The following is a 21,180-nucleotide window of genomic DNA, read 5'->3' on the forward strand; positions in this document are numbered from 1 at the left end:
AAGATTCTACAGCTCAGGGCTGTCCCTCTCAAGGATCTGAGCACCACCCTCTTGTAACGCAATCACGGGGGAAGATAGCGCCCTGCTTCCTGGCCTCTGTGGGTAGGCAGGAGCACAACTTTGGCAAATATCTGGATCTAAGTTGTAAAACTGCCTCGCATCTTGAAGACTGAGAAAGTTTACTTTCTTTTGGGTAAGGTCAATTAGCAAACACATATAGCCTACGATCACAGGCCTTAATTTTAAAAACTCTCTCATCCTTTGTCACAGTGGAATCAAGCTCTCCCCTATTACCATAACCTTAAATAAAGTCTGTCTTGCTTGTTTAACTTTAGTGAAACTTTTGCTTTGATAATAAGCTTCTCAATTTCTAGAAAATTATGTCATCCTGGCCTGAATATTTGTAAAAAAGCAATTGTTTGCTGAAGTACGTAGTGTTTATTTTGTAGTGAAAGCAACATACCACCGGCCCCAGTATTTATTACTAAGTATAATCTAAAACTTATTTCCTTATCAAAAATTAGACTGGAGGAACACAATTGCCTGTAAGGAAAATCTGAATATATCTGTGACCAGTGGTTAAGAATCTGCCTGCCAAGGCAGGGGACATGGGTCCAGGAAGATCCCACATGCCGTGGAACAACAAAGCCCATGCGCCACAACTACTAAGCCCACATGCCACAACTACTGAAGCCCATGTGCCTAGAGCCCATGCTCCACAACAAGAAAAGCCACAACAATGAGAAGCCCATGCACTGCAACAAAGAGTAGCCCCTGCTCACTGCAACTAGAGAAAGCCCACACAAAGCAATGAAAACCCAATGTAGCCAAAAATAAATAAATTAACTAATAAATAAATAAATAAATAAATAAATATACTTGTGCCTCAGATATCCCATAATCCATTTCTAAATATAGTTAAGAAGAAAAATGTACTAAATTTCTACACAATTGTTTACTGGTTTGAACTTTGATGGGCGTAAAAATAGATCATATTGATGGAAACTTAAAGAAACAGATATGAAACTCATCTTGTGTCATCTGCAAGAATGTCTTGGTAATGCCCTCCATAAGAGGACCATCTAGTGACATTTCTGTCTGGCCTTAGTATCAATTGTCCTTTCTCTTGAGTCAATAATGTATTGTTATGTAATGAACACTGCAATGCTTTTCCTCTATACTGCCTGCTACAAATTTAGGATGAAGTTAGTGAACCAACTAAAATCTTTAAGATATGGCATTTTTTAGCCATATTTTCAAATTCATGTTATAAACCCACTATATTTTTCTCTCTCACTCTTCAAAGTTAAGAATAATTTCCTGTATTCTATTTCACTTGTTCTCAAATCTTCCCCAGGACAGGCCTGACTGGTATGCACAGATGAGTGGATGGATAATGAAATAGATTAATAGTCCATTTGTTGTGATTATAGGAAACAAGGACTGGTTTGCTTTAGTACTCCTGCCTCAGCTTTTTGGGGTGATTCTGAATAAAGCTCCTTCCTTGAGATTTTAGGGACCCAAAATTCTTGGCAGTAGACATTACAACAGACAGCATTTTGATAGGGAAATCCAGAACAGGAGATGAGGGGAGAATCACATGTCATTTGGTAATCAAATGAGTTATTTTATGAGCATGAATAACCAGAAATATATGGGGTGATTATATGAAGTAAGAGATCACTTTAAAATGAACGCAGTATAAAGAACAAATACATCTGACAGCAGATTGCTTGAATTTAAATTACAGTTCATCACTGACCAGGTGAGGGGCATAAGCAAGTTATATAACCTCTATTCACACAAATCCCACACATTTAAGTGGAAATAAGAACAGTACCTGCCTAGTAAGGTTGTTATGGGGATTACAGAAGTGAGTGGATGTAAGGATAGTAAATACTGGGTAATTCTGATCCAGCTGGTCTGACCTGGAGATAGATAGATAAACCGCCCAACAAAATAGGTGATTTTAGAGAACTTCAAGCTTTTTTTCTGAAAATCCCTTGCATCTAAAGTAATAGTAAGAGAGATGCACAGAAACTCAATAAAATGTTTTTCACGGTTGAAGAAAACAATCTATCTTTTTTTTTTTTTTTCCATTAGATGGAAATCTTGCTCTGTTTTGGCATATAAGCTATTGTAGTTATAACCGAGTGGAATAGAAATGCCACCTTCAGGCTCTCAAACAGTTCAGTGACTTTTTTTTTTTACTTTGCAAGAAATTGATAAAGATATTTCATAATCTGTCAGCTATTAACTTTTCTTAAAGGAGTTCTTTACATTTATTTCTCTTACTAAATCCACATTCCTGTTTTTATATGATTCTTTATTTTTATAGAAAACAACTATTATCTTATTCAAATATCTTATTCAATTAGAGATACTGATTATAAATTAACTAAAATATAGTTAAATGTGTTTATTCTAGTTAACTATAAAATCTGCTTTGCATAATTTAATAATTCATGAATCATGGGTAAATGTGTCACAGAAAGCTTTATATGTAGCAAAATAGAAAACTGAGATTTAAAGGTAACTTTAACTTTGTTTTTTTTTTTATTATAAAATTGAGAAGCTTGGGCTTCCCTGGTGGCGCAGTTATTGAGAGTCTGCCTGCCAATGCAGAGGACACGGGTTCATGCCCCAGTGCGGGAAGATCCCACATGCTGCGGAGTGGCTGGGCCCGTGAGCCATGGCTGCTGAGCCTGTGCGTCCGGAACCTGTGCTCCTCAACGGGAGAGGCCAGAGCAGTGAGAGGCCCACGTACAGCAAAAAAAAAAAAAAAAAAAAAAAAAAAAAATTGAGAACCTTGAATCCTAATTTACCTAATGATAGTAACAGAACTAGGCATTTTTATGAACTTCGCACTAACCTTTTATACTCATCCCTTTAAATTCAAGTATCTCATAAGAGATGAGATATTTTCACAAAATGTTATTGAGACTGTTACAGTCTTTAGAAACAAACAAAAAAATCAAATTGAGCAATGAACATGGTAAATGAAATCAAAAGAACTTCCAATAAAAAAGCAACAGACTCTCAGAACAGCTTTACCTTCAAGGCTGAAATGCAGACAAACATATTTAAATAGTTTCTTACTTTATTTCTTCTGTTAGTGCCTTAATTTGCTCATGCAAAATTTTAATTTTCCTTTTGAGTTTTGTAATTTAATTACAGACTTTATTGGTTCTCCATTGTCTGTATGAATCTTATTCTCATTAATTCCCTGATCCACCTTTCCTCTACATCTTTCTCTCAATAAATATTATTTTTAGCTCTTATGTTGACCATGTCAAATAATACCTTTAAGCTTCTATTTCTTAATCAAATTTATATAACTTATCCTGACTTTTATTAAATTTAAGGATATACTGCTCTTACTCTTCACTTTCCCAGTTAACCCTTTTCACCTCCAAAATTTTGTGTTTACTTTGACTCTATTTGAGTACATTAATGTAAGTATAATTAAACCATCTGTGTTTGCTTGAAAAAAGTTGAAAACAAGTCACCAACATTTACTTTATTATGAATATGAAAATACTCTTCACTGAAGAAGTGACACTTGAATTATATTTCTTTTCTGAATTTTCCTATGTTGCAACCCAAATCCATTTGAAGGACAATATTTCTACCTTTGAGATCACATAGCTTTTCTTTTTTTACATTGAATCAATTGTTCAAACTAAGTCAAAGTTTTGTTTATTCATGCCATGACCTTCTTTGTACATTTTAAAATGTCTGCTCAAATTTCTCATTGACTTCTTCCTTTGTATATAAAAAATAAATTAATTTATTAGTAAGTTTTACAAATGTAGTACAGCTTCACATCCACTTTATATGTGGAATGGAGCAACAAAACTATCCTTGAAAAAATAATTTCTTCAGCACTCACTGATTTCATGTTCTAATTTAGACAATGATATTTCCTAGCCATTATCATGTGATATCTTGTCACTGAATTCCCAAATTTATTATTTTCATTACTCCAAGTGTTTTTTTTTCTCCAGAAACATTTAAAATTTTCTGTTTATCCTTGATGTTTTGAAATTTTGTGGTAATGAAACGACAAGACTAGATCTTTTATTGCTCCTAAATAACAACTCATGTCTCATAAACTGTAGCATATTTCTTCTATCAACTAGCTAATGTTTCTTTTATCCCTGTACTTCCTTTGAATGATGGTATGCTTGAATTGGTTTTATATATGACTTCATTTTTCTCTCAGATTTTCCTTTACTACAGTTTTGTAATATAGTTTTTAGAGACTCACTCTATTTCCCTACTCTTATAATAGATTTTATTTTCACAATAATACTGTCAATACTAATGAGTCTTTTAAGTTTTTTTTTTGATTATTTCCTTTATTTATCATCATATTCTCATTTTGTGGATGTAATATTTGTCCATATTTCCCTGAGGAAAATGAGTGTAACTTTTAAAAAAATTCTCTATTGTCCATTGAATTTCCTCAGGAATGTAACGGAGTTGTTGACCTGTTTCTAGGACTCCACCATGAAGAGCCTCCTCAGCTTTGTCCATGTGTCATCATTACCTTACTCATATTAGCTTTCATCAATGTAAAATTCATGAAATACCCATTCCATGCAAGACAACTTCCCTTAATCAATCTCTTTCTTCTTGAAGATTATTTTATTTTTTTTAATTCCTTACTTTATAGAACTTTCCAGAGGGTAGAAAAATAAGTGTTTTGGTTAATTGTGCAATATGGAGCCATTAGTCAGAATATGTAATTAAATACCTTTAGATATGAAAATCAGAAATTTTTGTACTTATAAAGAAAATAGTAAACTATTATGCAATGATTGTATGCAAAAATAATGTAAATATATATGCATATGAATGGGAAAACTTTCAACAAAATTTCATGAAATTTGTTATAAAATATATAACACTCAGTATATAATATATATAAATATAAAAAATTCAAATTTTGAATTTTAAATGTTCATCCAGATATTGGAATACATAGAAAAATACACAGTATTTTCCTCATTATACTGGGGTTATATAGTTCTGTTGTCTTTAATATAATAGACAAACTAAATAAATATTTTTTTCTAAAACTACACTTGTTAAATTCTCTGTTTCAATTATTATTTTATTTTAATGACATTAATATCATAAATATGTTCATAATATGATGGCTTTATTTTCCTCATTTGTTTTTAAATAAGACATGCTCCTGGCACTTTGCTAAAGGTTATAATGCAAAACATGACAATAACATTGAATAAAATTGCAGTAAATAAATTTGTATATAAATACACTCCCTCCGCAAATAAAATTTACTGGTATGTGTTGTGATTACCAATATACATTCATTTCCTAAGTATCAGGCATGGAATAAATAATCTAAAATTATTCCTAAATTTTGCACCTGAGGAGAATTTAGTTAACTATTATTGTATATATGAATTATTATATTACTGATAATAACATTTTAATTGGAGAAGAATTTAGTTCTTTGAGGTGTTTAATTTGAGAAAACAATATGACTAGGAATAAATTTGACACAAATACTAGGAATTAAATCAAAAGCCAGGACCAGAACTATGGTTGTAAGGAATATGTTTACAGGAGTGTAAGAAAAGTCCTGAATGAAGAGGACACAGGAGGAAAACAGGATGAATGGTTAATGCTTGGGAAAATCCAAAAGGCTAGGTGGGAAAGAGAGAAAGAGAAAAATAAGTTAATGAAGATAGAAATGGGTGCCTAGAAATATGATTAAAACCCAACTTCATGTTATGCAACAAAAGCCAATGATTTGGAAACAAAGTTAACTTTTATGGGATTATTTAGTGTTTCAGTGGGTGCTAGTGGATTCTGACTATGATATGTAATTTCTATTGATCTATCTTCAAATTCACTGATTATTTATTCTGCCCCATAACATCTGCTATTAAGCCCAATTAGAAAACTGTTTTCTTCAGTTATTTGAATTTTCAAGTATAGAATTTCCCTTTATTTATTTTATAGTTTTTATTTCCCTGTTGGAATCCCATGTTTATTGTGTCCTTGTCATTCTATTTTAATTTAATTATTTAAATGTAGTTTCCTATAATAATTTTAACATATTGATATTTATAGCAGCTGTTTTGGAGATTTTGTCTGCTAAAGTTAATATCTAGAACCAGATTTGAAAATCTGACATGAGCAAGGGAAGCCAGATAGCAGACAAGGACACACTGTCTACTATCACAGCATCCATGGGAGGGATGTCCTGACACTGAGGAACACAGATGCTAAGGCACTTGAAAACTGGGTGATTGTCCTGATGCTGCCACCTACAGAAAAAAATGAATTATCCTTCCCTGTTTTCATCCATCACCAGCGTCCTTTCAAATCTCATGGTGGGTCCATGATACTAGCCAGCTTTATGTTGCATACTCACATTTAGGGGTATCTGAGACTGGGAAATAAAATATCTTGCATTTTCACCTTCTATATTGAGAGGTGGTCTCTAACTTTATCAAAGAGTCATTGAGTAGATAATTCTCCAAGTACAAGGAAGTTCAGATGATGAGTACCACAAGTAAACAGAAGACAAATCTCACTACATGTTCTATCCTTAAAAAATTTTTGCTAAAAACATATCATCTTTTTTTTTAAATTAATTAATTGATTTATTTATTTTTGGCTGTGTTTGGTCTTCATTTCTGTGCGAGAGCTTTCTCTAGTTGTGGCGAACGGGGGTCACTCTTCATCGTGGTGCATGGGCCTCTCACTATCATGGCCTCTCTTGTTGCAGAGCACAGTCTCCAGATGTGCAGGCTCAGTAGTTGTGGCTCACAGGCCTATTTGCTCCACAGCATGTGGGATCTTCCCAGACCAGGGCTCGAACCCGTGTCCCCTGCATTGGCAGGCAGATTCTCAATCACTGTACCACCAGGGAAGCCCTTTATCATCTTTTTCTCATAGGAAATATCTAAAGTAATTTTTGAAAATGAGAATAATTTAGCTTACATTAATCATTGGAAGAAGTCATCAAGAGGTTGTGACTGCCGGTTGACCAGAGAACTGGACCCAGGCAATCAGAGGTCCCTCATCCCCTCCGCTGTCCTAGAAATGTATGGTCTGCCAGCTATTCCCACATTAGGAGCTGTTTCAAGGATGAAGCCTTGAGAGAGTAAGGTGCTGTTAAGACCATCTGCACTAGACCCAGTTACAGCCTCTATATAAACTTTTAAGATTCTGGTGGTGAGTGCTGAAATCTAGTCATCATGTGGCACACAAGACAAGCCCCATAAGTGAGTTCCCTTGCGTATTAAACCTGCTGCCTTCCAATCTGGAAAGATCTGCCTCTTTCTTTGATCTCTCCTTGCCCTCTGTGTACTGAGGCCAATTTGTGAACCAACAGTAATTTAAAGAAACAAGCATGTCAATATGTATAACAGACAGTTTTTGAAGGAAAAGACATCAAAGGAAAGTCAACTTAATTAACACCGTACAGTTATGTATAAACAGTCATATGAGTTTAATTTTAAGAAGATAACGGACTTTTTGAACTCTCCTAGGTTCACTGAGATGAGAACCAAGCCACAGTTGCAGTCCCGTCAGAACAAAAACAGAAAGAGTAAAAGTCTAGTTAATAGCATTAGGCAATGTGTTGATTTTTTGCAGACACGTTGAAAATCTCATATATTCTGAACATAATGTTAGACTCAGTTGTAAGTTCCATCACTGACATGTTTATAATGAAGTAAATCCTTGGCTCGTTTCTAACTGAGACTGTGAGATTGAGGTAGATGAGTGCCTAAGTGATGCCTGGGCAAATGGGAGCACTTGTGTTGATCTTCACATACCTTTTCCTGCCTGTGTCAGAATGGATTTCAGGGTGGGCACACCTGCTAACCAAAATTATGATAATCAAATGTTAATTTGAGGTGGAAGTAATTCTTTATTTTTAGAAGATACAATTCATCTCATACACATGCATATTAATTTTTTCCAGGAGAATATTTGAACATATAATACCTGCTTGGATTATCTTACTACATCTTCACATCATCACAGAAATAGATATATTTAGAGTTGAATGAATATTTTGCTTTTGTAAATGAGCCAGTTTTTTAGAATTATTAGCTGTAAGTCCATTATACTTATGTTTAAAAGTTATAATTTTTTTTACACCACATCCATTCTGTTACCATAGTAACATGGTAACTCTTACAGGAGTCCTTGTCAATACAGTATATCACTTATTTTGATGAACTGTGATGTGTTAAAATATTTATGTAGTTGTGTGTGTGTGTGTCTGTGTGTGTGTTTTACATTAGGACGAAACGCTAATAATAGACAGACTTTTACTTTCCAAGATTGGAAAAAGTAGCAGAACTCTTAATACTTTCCTTATATGCAAGCAGATACCATCTAACTGCCATCATTACAAGTTAAAATGTTGCTCAATATCTAACTCTCATGAACTGTTCCTAATTCTACTCCTATGAGAATGATTGAGAAATAAAAGTACTGCATAACTTTTAGGCAATGAGAAAGTCATATTTGTTTTGAAAACCATGAATCCAACAGTGTTTTTATTTTTTTTCCTATTAAACCTAAGAGACTGGTTTTATGTGGTTAACCTTCTTAAGAATAATAATCTCCAGGAAATATGTGGCCACTTATATAAACTTAATGTATTATTTATCATGAACAAAAACTTGAGAAGATTTAAAATTACATGACAGATAGCAAGGTCTTTTGGAGAGATGAATTTTGGTATATCCTTGACTACAAAGAACAAACCCAGGTTTTTAATTGTGCCATATTTTTTTCACAAAGTTGATGCATAAGGCAAATTACCAAATAAATATTTTTAAGGTATAAACAAAGTTTTCATTTATTATTCTTTTTTTTTTTTTTTTTTTTTTTTTTTTTTTTGCGGTACGCGGGCGTCTCACTGTTGTGACCTCTCCCGTTGTGGAGCACAGGCTCCGGACGCGCAGACTCAGCAGCCAATGGCTCACGGGCCCAGCCGCTCCGTGGCATGTGGGATCTTCCCGGATCGGGGCACGAACCCATGTCCCTTGCATCGGCAGGCAGACTCTCAACCACTGCACCACCAGGGAAGCCCTCATGTTAACTATTAATCAGTGGATTTAAATTCATTTTTAGTGTTAGTGTTCACCTTTTCTTCACTTTAACTTGATGTTCTAATGTCATATTGTCACTTAATATTTTATTTTGTCAGTGAAAATAGTAATGCAAATAGATTTTCTATTTAATTACTCATGCTCTTTCCTATTTAGATATATGTAACAGTATTTTTTCTCCAACCCAGATTCATTTCACCATATTAGAGAAAATATATTTAATAATATTAGGAAGATTACCACTCATCTAATTTATAAGTACAATGTGTTATGTGTGAATGTCTTTTTTTTTCTATTTTTGTTAAATATTGGCAAAAAATTAGTTGTCAGAAGTCAATAATCAATTCAGTGTCAGTTTAGGCTACATTTTTTAGCTCTCTGCAAACTGACAAACAATGCAAGTGATATAATATGAAAAGTCAGTTTTAGCAACACAGTTGTAGGTGGAGCACTAATGGGAAATCTGCACTGCAGAATAGTTAAAAGGAAATATTAGGGCTATATAGTGACTGGACATTTCTGTTTTCCTTTCTTTCCATATAGTCCTGCTTTATAAAATTAATAGAAAAAAATGTGATTCATCACCTTGCCTCCAGAGCACTACATCTACAGAATTCATGGATAAATTCAAATGCATCTGTCCCACTGGTTTTATTGGTAAGTACCATTTGAAAACTGTGCCTTTATAAAGAGCATTTCACCCTGGGGAACATATGTCAGGATGTTATTGATTCACTAGTACTTCCTTTGTGTTCCTCTTTAAATTTCCTTTAGACTAACATTTGATTTGCATTTCAATAACCTGAAATATCTATTCTACCTCTAGACTCCAAATCAGAAGATAAATTAGTTCACATCTAAGCAGTCTTTATCCACCAACTCAGCAATTAGTCTGCATTTAGTAATTCCAAGAGAAGTTGTTGCAGTCTGTAGTAAGGTGAGCCCTGACACTAATATATGTGGCATTCTTATCTGATGAATTTCATCTCAAACATCATCCCCTTTAGGGTTAAAATGCTTGAGCAAATTTAAGAATTATAACCTGGCACCTGTTTGACTTATTGAAACTTAAAATCTGTTAACTTTTTTCAAAGGTACAAGATATGAAATAGATAGATGTAGATGAGTGTGCTTCACATCCCCGCAAGAATGGAGCCACCTGCATTGACCATGCTGGTAATCATTCCTGTCAATGCGTGGCTCCATTTAAAGGTAATGACCACTGAGAGAGAAGAAAAAGCAAACATAATTAACTTTAAAGAGCACTTATGTCTCTTGTCTGATCTCATTTCAATCTCCCAACAGCATTATGGGGCCTTCATTTCCTTAAAGTCAGCTTCTAAAGTGACCAACCAATTATCCCTTAGGCAGAAATGAGAGTGAAATGAGCTTTGTTTATATACCCACTAAAACAGTCAAGTTTCTTAGTTTTCTATTAGAAAGACCATCTTACAAGCAAATGGTAAAATAAAAAGTAAGGAAGAATATAAGCAGGCTATCATGTTATATTTGAAATATTGTTCCTATTATTCAATTTCTCATGAAATTGTCAAGGTTTGCTTTTTCTTTATTTCTAAAGTAACCATTTATCTGATTTTTGAATATAGCTATATTGTGCTTAACATAGAGTAAGCCATTAACTGATACTTTTAATTTTGTTTCAAATTTGATGATACTTTTTTAGCTTCAGCCAAGGAGTTATATTTTTTTTCAAAAGTAAAATGTATGGTTTGCCCTGTAAAATATACGTTTTTGTTTTGTTTTGGTTTGGTTTTTTGTGGTACGCAGGCCTCTCATTGTTGTGGCCTCTCCTGTTGTGGAGCACAGGCTCCGGACGCGCAGACTCAGCGGCCAATGGCTCACGGGCCCAGCCGCTCCACGGCATGTGGGATCTTCCCGGACCAGGGCACAAACCCGTGTCCCCTGCATCTGCAGGCAGACTCTCAACCACTGCGCCACCAGGAAAGCCCTAAAATATATGTTTTGATAAATTTTTGTGCAAACTAGTATACAGAAAGTCAATCACTGGATACTTCCTTGAACTTTAGTATAGTTTTCTATGCCATGGAATTTAAAAACTGTGTCATTCAGGGTTCTCCAGAGAAACAGAAACAATGGGAGTTATATCTATATATCTATAACTATATACTTACTCAGACAGACATGATCATAACAGCTTTCATTCTTCATTACTGTGTGGGTCAGTTCCTCATAATGAATCTCCATGATAAGATATAGTGCCATGATCTGCTGTCTGTCTGTGAGCTGAGACCCAGGAAAGTGGTGGTGAAATTCCAGCTAATTTGAAGCCCTGAGAATCAGGGGGGCCAGTGGCATGAATTCCAGTCCAAGTGCAGGAGAAAACCAATGTCCCAGCTCAAGCAGGCAGGCAGAAAAGGAACACATTTTTCCTTCCTTCATTTTTTGTTTTACTCAGACCCTCAGCAGATTGAATAATGCTCACTCAGTAGATGGGAGGATAATCTACTTTACTGGGTCCACTGATATAAATGCTAATCTCATCAGGGAGCACCCTTACAGACACACCAGAAAAAATATTTAATCTGGGCAGCCTATGGCCCAGTCAAGTTAACATACAATTAACCACCATGCTGCTCAACTTTATATTATCAACTGAGATATTCTTATATGTTGTACCTAATTTTCTTAGAGAGTATCTTCTGTAATCATTAATCAAATATATGATTGCTTGACTAACTTCAAATATTTAGTATATATTTAAACTCACTAAATTACAGTGTTCTTATTTGTTAAACGGAGATTAAAAATACTTACCTCGTTGATTTGAATGTGAATTAAATGAGATAAATCATATAAATACCACATTGCCTGCTGGAAATTAACATTCTTCAAGTATTTAATTGTAATTTTAAATAATTTTCTAACATATATATGTAAAATCTATACAGTAGGTAATATTTTATAATGTTTGGGTAGTAGAATTGAATACATATTTATTTATATATATTTAAAGACGCATAGAGAATAGTCTAAACAACCCCAATCAATAAAATACTTAGATTTTATTTTAAAAATAACAAAGTTTTCCCAGTGCTTAAATATTTGTTTCTTATGTCATTCTCAGTGAAAGGAACCAGATCTCCTTAGAGATCTAGCTGATTCTGGGACTATGACACAGAATGTACAAATGGGCGTGGAGAATTTTATAATACTAGAAAGCAATGAAGTACTCAGAAAACAAAACCATGAGAGTATCTCAAAGGAACACAGGAGCCAACTGAAGATGCTCTTAATGACCAGAATCATTTGAGCAGCAAAATACAGGAGTATTGGTTTATTATCCAAATTATAAAATAAATACTCATGAGTCCACACTGATAAAAGTAAATGATAGAATATATAAGTGAATAAATAGGAATAATAGACACATCTTCTATACAGAATTATTGCAAATAATTTGGACAGATACTTTGCACTCAAGGAGGTTGAACATAACTTCCCACCCCTTAAGTTTGTGCTGTAACTAGTGACTACTTTCCATAGGGTACAGTATGGAAATGGGGTGTAGGGGGAGAGTAACTTTTCAGAGCAGAAATCTGACAAAAACTGCCTAAGCCAAGTGATCAAAGTTAATACCAACAGTGATAAGTCATGTTAATAGCAAAACTTTCAATATGAGGTAATGAGAATGTCACTTTACCTTTATGATCTTCAGCTTGAAATCATATTGCCCCAGTCTAACCATGAGAAAACCATCAGACAAGTCCCAATTGAGGGACACTCTACAAAATTCCTGGTTAATACTCCTTACAACTGTTAAGGTGTCAAAAACAAGGAAAGTCTGAGGAACTCTCAGGAGACATGATGACTGAAAGTAGTGAGGTATTCTGGATTGGATCCTGGAAAGGAAAATGGCATTAGGTCAAAACTAAGGAAATCCAGATCAAATATGGGATTTAATTAAAAATTATGTATCAATATCAGTTCATTAGTTGTGAAAAACATAACATAATAGCACAAGATGTTTATAGTAGAGGAAACTGGTTGCAGTGTCCAGTTTCTCTTCACTATCTTTGTGACGTTTAAGTAAATCTAAAACTATTCTAAAATAAAGATGTTTAATGAAGAAACGAATGATTACAAATAAAAGATTTCTAATTCAAAGTAATTTACACTTGAAGAAAACAGAAAATATGTAAAATATAGTCATTTTAGGTAATCCTAAATGGTTTAACATTTTATATACACAATTTTATTTTGATTAATATCTGTGACTATTATAGAAATGACTACAGTCATATCTTGTTTTATTGCTATTCACAAATATTGCATTTTTCCCAAAATGAAGGTTTGTGTCATCCCTGTGTAAGCAAGTCTATTGGCACCATTTTTCTAACAGCATTTGCTCACTTTGTGACTCTGTGTCACAATTTGGTAATTCTGGAAATATTTTAAGCTTTTCATCGTTGTTATATTTTTTATGATGAGCTGTGATTAGTGATCTCTGATGTTACTATTATCATTGTTTTGGGGCTCCAAGAATTGCACAAATATAAGAAGGTGAACTTAATCAGTAAATATTGTGTGTGTTCTGACTATTTCACTGACTAGCCATTCCCTAGTTTCTCTTCCTCTCCTCAGGTCTCCCTATACCCTGAGACACAACAATATTGAAATTAGGCCAATTAATAACCTCTAAGTGTTCAAGTGAAAGGAAGAGTCATGTATCTCTTCCTTTAAATCAAAAGCTAGAAATAATTAACCTTAGTGAGGAAGGCATGTTGAAAACTGAGAAAGGCTGAAAGCTAGGCCTCTTACACCAAAAATCCAAGTTGTGGATGCAATGGAAAAGTTCTTGAAGGAAGTTAAATGTGCTACTCTGGTGAACACACAAATGATAAGAAATTGAAACAGCCTTATTGCTGATATGGAGAAAGTTTTAGTAGTCTGGATATAAGATCAAACCAGCCACAACATTCTCTTAAGCCAAAGTCTAATCCAGAACAAGGTCTTATTAATTCTCTTCTATTTTGTGAAGGCTGAGAGAGGTGGGAAGATATAGAAAGAAAGCTTGAAGCTAGCAGAGGTTAGTTCATGTGGTCAAAGGAGAGAAGTTATCTCCATAACATAAAAGTGCAAGGTGAAGCGGCAAGTGCTGATGTAGAAGCAGCAGCAAGTTATCCAGAAGATTTAGCTGAGATAATTCATGAGGGTGGCTACCCCAAACAATATGTTTTCAATTTTGTCAAAACAGCCTTCTTTTGGAAGATGCCATCTAGGACATTCATAGCTAGAGAGGAGAAGTCAGTGCCTGGTTTCAAAGCTTCAAAGGACAGGCTGATACTGTTGTTAGGGGTTAACGTAGTTTGTGACTTAACTGGAAGCCAATGCTCATTCACCATTCTGAAAATCCTAGGGCCCTTGAGAATTATGCTAAATCTCTTCTGTCTGTGCTCTGTAAATGGAACAACAAAGTTTGCATGACAGTACATCTGTTTACAACATGGTTTACTGAATATTTTAAGCTCACTGTTAAGGACTACTGCTCAGGAAAAACAAAGATTTCTTTCAAAATATCACTGTTCATTGACAGTGCACCTGGTCACCCAAGAGCTCTGATGGAGATGGACAGTGGGATGAATGGTTTTCATGCCTGCTTACACAACATCCATTCTGTAGCCCATGGATCAAGGAGTCATTTTGACTTTCCGGTCTCATGATTTAAGGCATACATTTTTGTAAGGCTATAGTTGCCATAGGTAGTGATCCCTCTGATGGGTCTTGGCAGAGTTAATTGAAAACCTAATTGAAAAAAGTTAATTGAACAAAGAATTCACCACTCTAGATGTCACTGAGAACATTCATGATTCATGGGAAGAGGTCAAAACATTAACATTAATAGGAGTTTGGAAGATGTCAATTCCAACCCTCCTGGATGACTTTGAAGGGATCAAGACTTCAGTGGAGGAAGGAAATGTAGATGCAGTGGAAACAGCAAGAGAACTAGAATTACAAGATGTGGAGCCTGAAGATGTGACTGAATTGCTGCAATCTCATGGTAAAACTTGAATAGATGAGGAGTTGCTTCTTATGGATGAGCAAAAAATAAAATAAAAATAAAAAACAAAATAAAAAACTTTTCTTGAGATGGAATCTACTCCTGCTGAAGACACTGTGAAGATTGTCGAAGACAACAAAAGATTTAGAATATTATGTAAACCTAGTTGATAAGAATAGTAGCAAGTTTTGAGAGATTTGACTCCAGTTTTGAAAGAAGTTCTACTGTGGGTAAACTGCTATCAAACAGAATTATATGCTACAGAGAAATCACTCAGAAAAGAAAGTCAGTTGATGCGGTTAACTTCATGATCCTGTTTTAAGAAATTGCTGCAGCCACCCCAACCTTCAGCAGCCACCACCCTGATCAGTCAGCAGCCATCAGAATTGAGGCAAGACCCTCCACCAGCAGAAAGATTATAACCTGTTAAATGCTCAGATGATGGTTTGAATTTTTTAGAAATAAAGTATATTTTAATTAAGGTATGCATGTACTTTTTTAGACATAATGCTATTGCACAATTAATAGTCTACAGTATCACATAAACATAACTTTTATGTGCATTGGGAAACCAGAAAAATTTGTGTGAACATGCTTTATTGTGATTTACACTTATTGTGGTGGTCTGGAACCAAACTCACAATATCTCAGAGGTCTGCCTGTACTAAGTATTTTAATTCACTAATTATACTGAAGAAAAGAAAAGAAAAGAATTTTCCAGTTAATGTCAGTGACTTACATTTGTAGAACACATTAAAATGTTTAATGAGCTTTCACAAAAAGCCATAAATATAACAGGACAAAACAAAAAAAGCAAAAACAAAGTTAAACTATTATAAAACAAATATGCCTAATAATGTATATAATATTTTTCTTATAATCATGTAATGTGGTAAAATTTATACTATAAATATATTATGCTATATAAAAACATAATTTTGATAATTTCTAAATCATTTTATATTTTTATACATCTGTCAGCTAGGAAACTTGTATCAGGATCTGTCTGCTTGGCTCTTACTTTCCTTTTGTGGCACAAGCTTAATTATCCTGCATATACATGAGATCATGTGAATGAGTTCTGAACAATAGAAAATGGAAGTTTTTATCTTGCAGTCTGATCCATAAAAATATCCTATAAATCTTTCACTCCCTTTTTAAAAAAGTTTATTGAAGTAGAGTTGATTTACAATATTGCATTTAATTTCTGCTGTATAGCAAGTGACCCAATCATATATATATTCCTTTTCATATACTTTTCCATTATGGTTTATCACAGGATACTGAATATAGTTCCCTGTGCTATACAGTAGGACCTTACTCTTTATCCATTCTCTATATAATAGTTTGTATCTTTTAATTCCAAATTCCTAACCTTTCCCTCCCCTACCCCATCACTCTTGGCAACCATAAGTCTGTTCTCTATATCTGTGAGCCTGTTCTTGTTTCATAAATATATTCATATGTATCATATTTTAGATTCCACAAGTAATATCATATGATATTTGTCTTTCCCTGTCTGACTTACTTCACTTAGCATGATAATCTTTAGGGTCACGCATGTTGCTGCAAATGGCATTATTTCATTCTTTTTATAGCTGAGTAATATTCCATAGTGTATATGTACCACATCTTCTTTATCCATTCCTCTGTCAGTGGACATTTAGGTCATTTCCATGGCTTGGCTGTTGTAAATAATGCTGCAATGAACAAAGCAGTGCCTTTCATTCCCTTTCTTTTTCTTCATTCTTGTTGGAAATGAGATATCTGAAAAACTAGAGAGAAGAGCCAGAAGACCATAGGTCCCTAAATAAATTCTCATGTAGAAAGATATCCATGGGCCAAGAACATTCCCATGCTCTGAGTGAAAAAACAACAAAGAAACAGAAAAGTTTGTTTTGTGTTAGGCCACTAAAATTAAAAAGGGTTTCTCCTTTATAGCACTAACATCCTTTACTCTAAGAATTACTCCTTTAATTAACATAAAGTAGTCCTTGAAAATATCATCAAAATTAAATTTTAAAAATCCCATGGATAAAAATATTTTTCAAAAACTGTGTGTAATGTAGTTATAAATTCAGTTTCTATGTGAAATTTTTGTAATTTTTTTTAAAATTTAGTAATTATTCTCTGATTGTTCTAAGTCTGTTAGCAATTGCACAATCTATTTCAAAAAGAAATGAAAAGAGCATACACACAAAAAAAACAGCAAAAACATTAAAATAGTTAGATTAAGTTTAGTAAATATTTAGTTGAGTCAATAATTCAGTAAGGTTAATTTTGTGTATTGACTAGACCCAGTTAACAAACTGTCCCATGGGGGATGTTCGAACCCCTCCCTGTTTGTACATCTCATGACCACCACTCACATCCTTTTGTGTACTGTTATTGGCTGTTTCAGGCAGGATTTAGACTGCATTTAACTGCAAAACCTAAATTATTAATTATCTGGATCTTTCAGAAAATGTTTGCTGACACTTGGTATAGAAAAATACTCAAATAACCTATCTTGTAAGCTATGTGTTCTGGCTTTCTGTTGTATAGTCCACGTTTCATCTATTGGTTCTTTACCTGTGGTAACATATATTTTGTTAAAGTAATGTACAAGGTCTTTCTTTTTATAGGAAATATATAATTCTCCTCCACTGTACTAAATTAATATTATAATTATTCCATCCTGAGTCAAATTTATGCCAGAAAAAATAATACATATAAATGTGAATTTATAAATGTATAAGATTTTTTTTAAATCTAAAAAATATGTATAGTTACTGTTTACCATATATGTGAATTTGTAAGGTATAGTTTATTTTAAGATAATACCCTAGTTCAAACATTTTGCCCTTTAGAGAGGTTATATTTCATTGTTAGTCATAACTTATTAAAACACACACTTAGAAAAAGGAATTTATCCAAAAGGTCAATTGTGATTATATAGTCCATTTATGGGGACAATGGAAAAGAATTAGAAAAATCTTTATATAGTTACTCTGGAGAGCTGAATAATGAAGTGCTTTTATGTGTGTTATTTTCTAGCATTATAATTACAGATCCTCCACAAATAGTCTAGCTTTCACTCATAATGTTTAATATTGTATATCTCTTTTGAAATCTGTAGAATTTGTTTGTTTGTTTTGTTTTTTACAAAGCACAATAAATAGGGAAAATAAATTCCTCTATATAATCCTTCTTCCATGAGGGGTTCATCTGCTGGTTAATAAGTTGTTAGTTTTGATTTAATCTAGGCTCCCTGGCAAGTTCTAGCCTTAAAAACTGAACCTAAAAAATAAATATTAAAAAATGAATTTCCTTCTGAAGTAAAGACCTTTATTATTTTGTTTTCTGTTTACTCTGAACTGAATTTTTCTTCAGCAATGAACAAACAACTTTAATAAATACCAATGGGTTTTCACCTTCCCATAGAGGTGATTCTTATGATTTTCCTGAAGAGAACCTAATGCTTTTCATTTAACAGAGGAGGATATAGACTACATACATGTTTTACAAGTTTGGAAAGCACAATTTTCTATTTTAATTAAAGCACAAAGATATAAATCAGTCATCCCCAATGATCGCTACTGTCCTTCACTAGTCTACTGTCATGGCCAATCAGTGCTCCCCAGTGCCCTCTACTGAGCCTTCTGTGCCCAACACTTCCAAACAATGCAGTGATAGTAATTTATCTTGCTATGCAAAATGTATATTAAGTGGGCATTTTTTATGTTTCCATGTGTGAAATAAATAGGGATAAATCGTGCCTCGATGTGTAAATTTTCCTTTTACATATGAAATATAAAAGAAAATTATCATTACACACACATACGCACACACATCTGGAGCTAAGTACACTTGTTCATCTTCCCTCCAGAATTAAATGCAATTGTTCATGTGGTCATGTTTTACAAATGCTAGTTATTACTCTTTGTTTAAAAGCCATAATCATTGCTAAATAGTAAGGCAGCTCTTGTCCAATCAGCAGTTTTAAATTCTAAAACTAATGTCCATGAAATATGATGGAAGTAAAGGAAAGTTGTGAAGATGACTACATATAATGAAATTGCTGCTTCTGGTAGAATTAGCTTGTGAAGCACTTAAAGAGGCAAAGCCTATTTCACAATTTGAAGTGTTTTCTTAGTAGATGAAGATGGTCATAACTCTCAAATTGCCTACATTGAACATTTAGTGACACTAAGTTAATGTGATTCTCTAGAAAATTATGACTGATAAATCCAAAATTTTAAGTGTATTATTTACTGGAAACTAAACTATTGATAATTTTATAATTCTTAAAATGATCCATTTGCATATTGAATTTCATTAAGTGTAGGAATTCTACAAGAAAATAATGTTGCATATATCATTCTTAAAGCAATAGTCTTTCTGTATCCATCACGTATTAGTGGTGAGAAATAAGTTGTTACCCTTTCTTTTCTAGAATATAAAAGTTTCCAAAATCTAACACAAAGAAAACAGGGCTTTGATGTAAATTCTTGTTTGGTTCTCAAGTAAGTAAGTGCTTAAACTAATAAGAATGCCATTTTAATAAGGCTAGGTATGAGCAAGTGGAATAGAAATATTGTCTGAGCAAATGTCTTGTCTGCTAAAGCTTTAATGACACCTGTCCCTAAATATGTAGCAATTAAGATAAAAAAAGCAGAAATGGTAATCAGCCATTAACCATGTTTGCAAAAGAAAGTAAAAAAAAAAGAATGAAAACTCAGCCCAACAAAAATGCTTTAGTGTGTTGAAAGTCAGAATAATAATGCTGTTTTGTGGATAGGACATTTTATGATGGGAACTTGTAATTAGAAAGTAGATTTAAGTACATATTTTTAAGTGCTTGTAAAGTAAAAAATCCACAGCAAGACTAAACATTCCTGGAGGACAACATATTTCAGCAGGGCTATACAAGCAACAATCTCTAATGTTCTGAAGATTTCTTAAAGGCAACTACAGACAATTTGACCATACTAACAAAAAGTCAATTTGCTTTAATTCTTTTAATGAAAGTAATAATATGAGTATTATTTTGGAGGGGTCAGATAAGTGGGATGAACTATAAAGTACTGAGTTCATAATAATAATCCAATAGAAAATAATATACATTTAATAGTTGATGTTCCTCCCCTTCCCCCCAAAAATTAAAGGAACATATCAAGCACCATAAAAATAATTTAAAATTTGTACCCAAATTTCAACAGAAGAATAAAAGCTGAATCAACAAGGTGGTTTTGCTATACCATTAAATGCACCAATAATCAAAATCAACCTCCAGATTCAATAATATGTGTGGGTCGGTAAATTACAGTTCATTATTTCAATGGAATATTAAAAGATCAAAAGTAACTTCAAGATAATTTTCAGATACTTCAAAACATTAATAAATTGTGATACAATTTTAAGTTCCAAAGAAGTGCAAAATTTTACATTATTTTTACAGCTCTGTAAAACGTTGATGTCATTAAACCAAAAATAAAAAGTACACCCTGGGATCCAAAGAAAGGCCAATGGTTTTCTGAAACTTAGCTTTGTTTTTCAAAATTCCTTTTACTATTATTTTTTAAACTTAGAAAATAGAGACTATCAGAACTGAGAGGCCCAGAGGAAACAAGCAGAGATTTTCTTAGAGAAAACCCAACTGAAAATGCCCATTGAAACAATCTTGTGTATCCTGCCATGGGGAGAGGAATATAAAGTAAAATCACAAGTTTGAAAAAAATAGTTGATGTTGATGATCTTGTCTCCCATTTGTTCTGTGTAGATTCAATTAAAACAAGAAAATGAAGTACATATTGGTTTGACAATCGGTATCAGACACCTTCTTGGTGATGACATCATAATGTTTAGTTTGATATAAATACTTAGATGCTGAGGCCATTTAGACAGCAAGAATAAAGGGAACCTGAGTTGAGGATGGGTACTAGTTATAAAGAGAATTGATTCTTTTGGCTTCATTTATTAATTTATTTTTCTGTTTTTAGAATTCAGTGGTATTTCATACCTTGGTCAAATATTTATTTAATTATA

The 21,180-nt window shown here is 33.4% G+C and overlaps 1 protein-coding gene across 1 annotated transcript in view; it reads left to right on the plus strand.

The window, feature by feature from the left end:
* EYS (EGF-like photoreceptor maintenance factor) overlaps window positions 1-21,180 on the plus strand; it is a 1,677,823-nt gene that overhangs the window by 349,935 nt on the left and 1,306,708 nt on the right. The window contains exon 11 of the mRNA XM_027093793.1: window positions 10,226-10,325. Coding sequence (XP_026949594.1) covers window positions 10,226-10,325 — 100 coding nt within the window. The remainder of the gene's footprint in view (window positions 1-10,225; window positions 10,326-21,180) is intronic.

Source organism: Aethalodelphis obliquidens, unplaced genomic scaffold (genome assembly GCF_003676395.1).
Source record: "Aethalodelphis obliquidens isolate GAN/ISIS:26980383/991018 unplaced genomic scaffold, ASM367639v1 scaffold3, whole genome shotgun sequence".
Taxonomy (NCBI): Eukaryota; Metazoa; Chordata; class Mammalia; order Artiodactyla; family Delphinidae; genus Aethalodelphis; species Aethalodelphis obliquidens.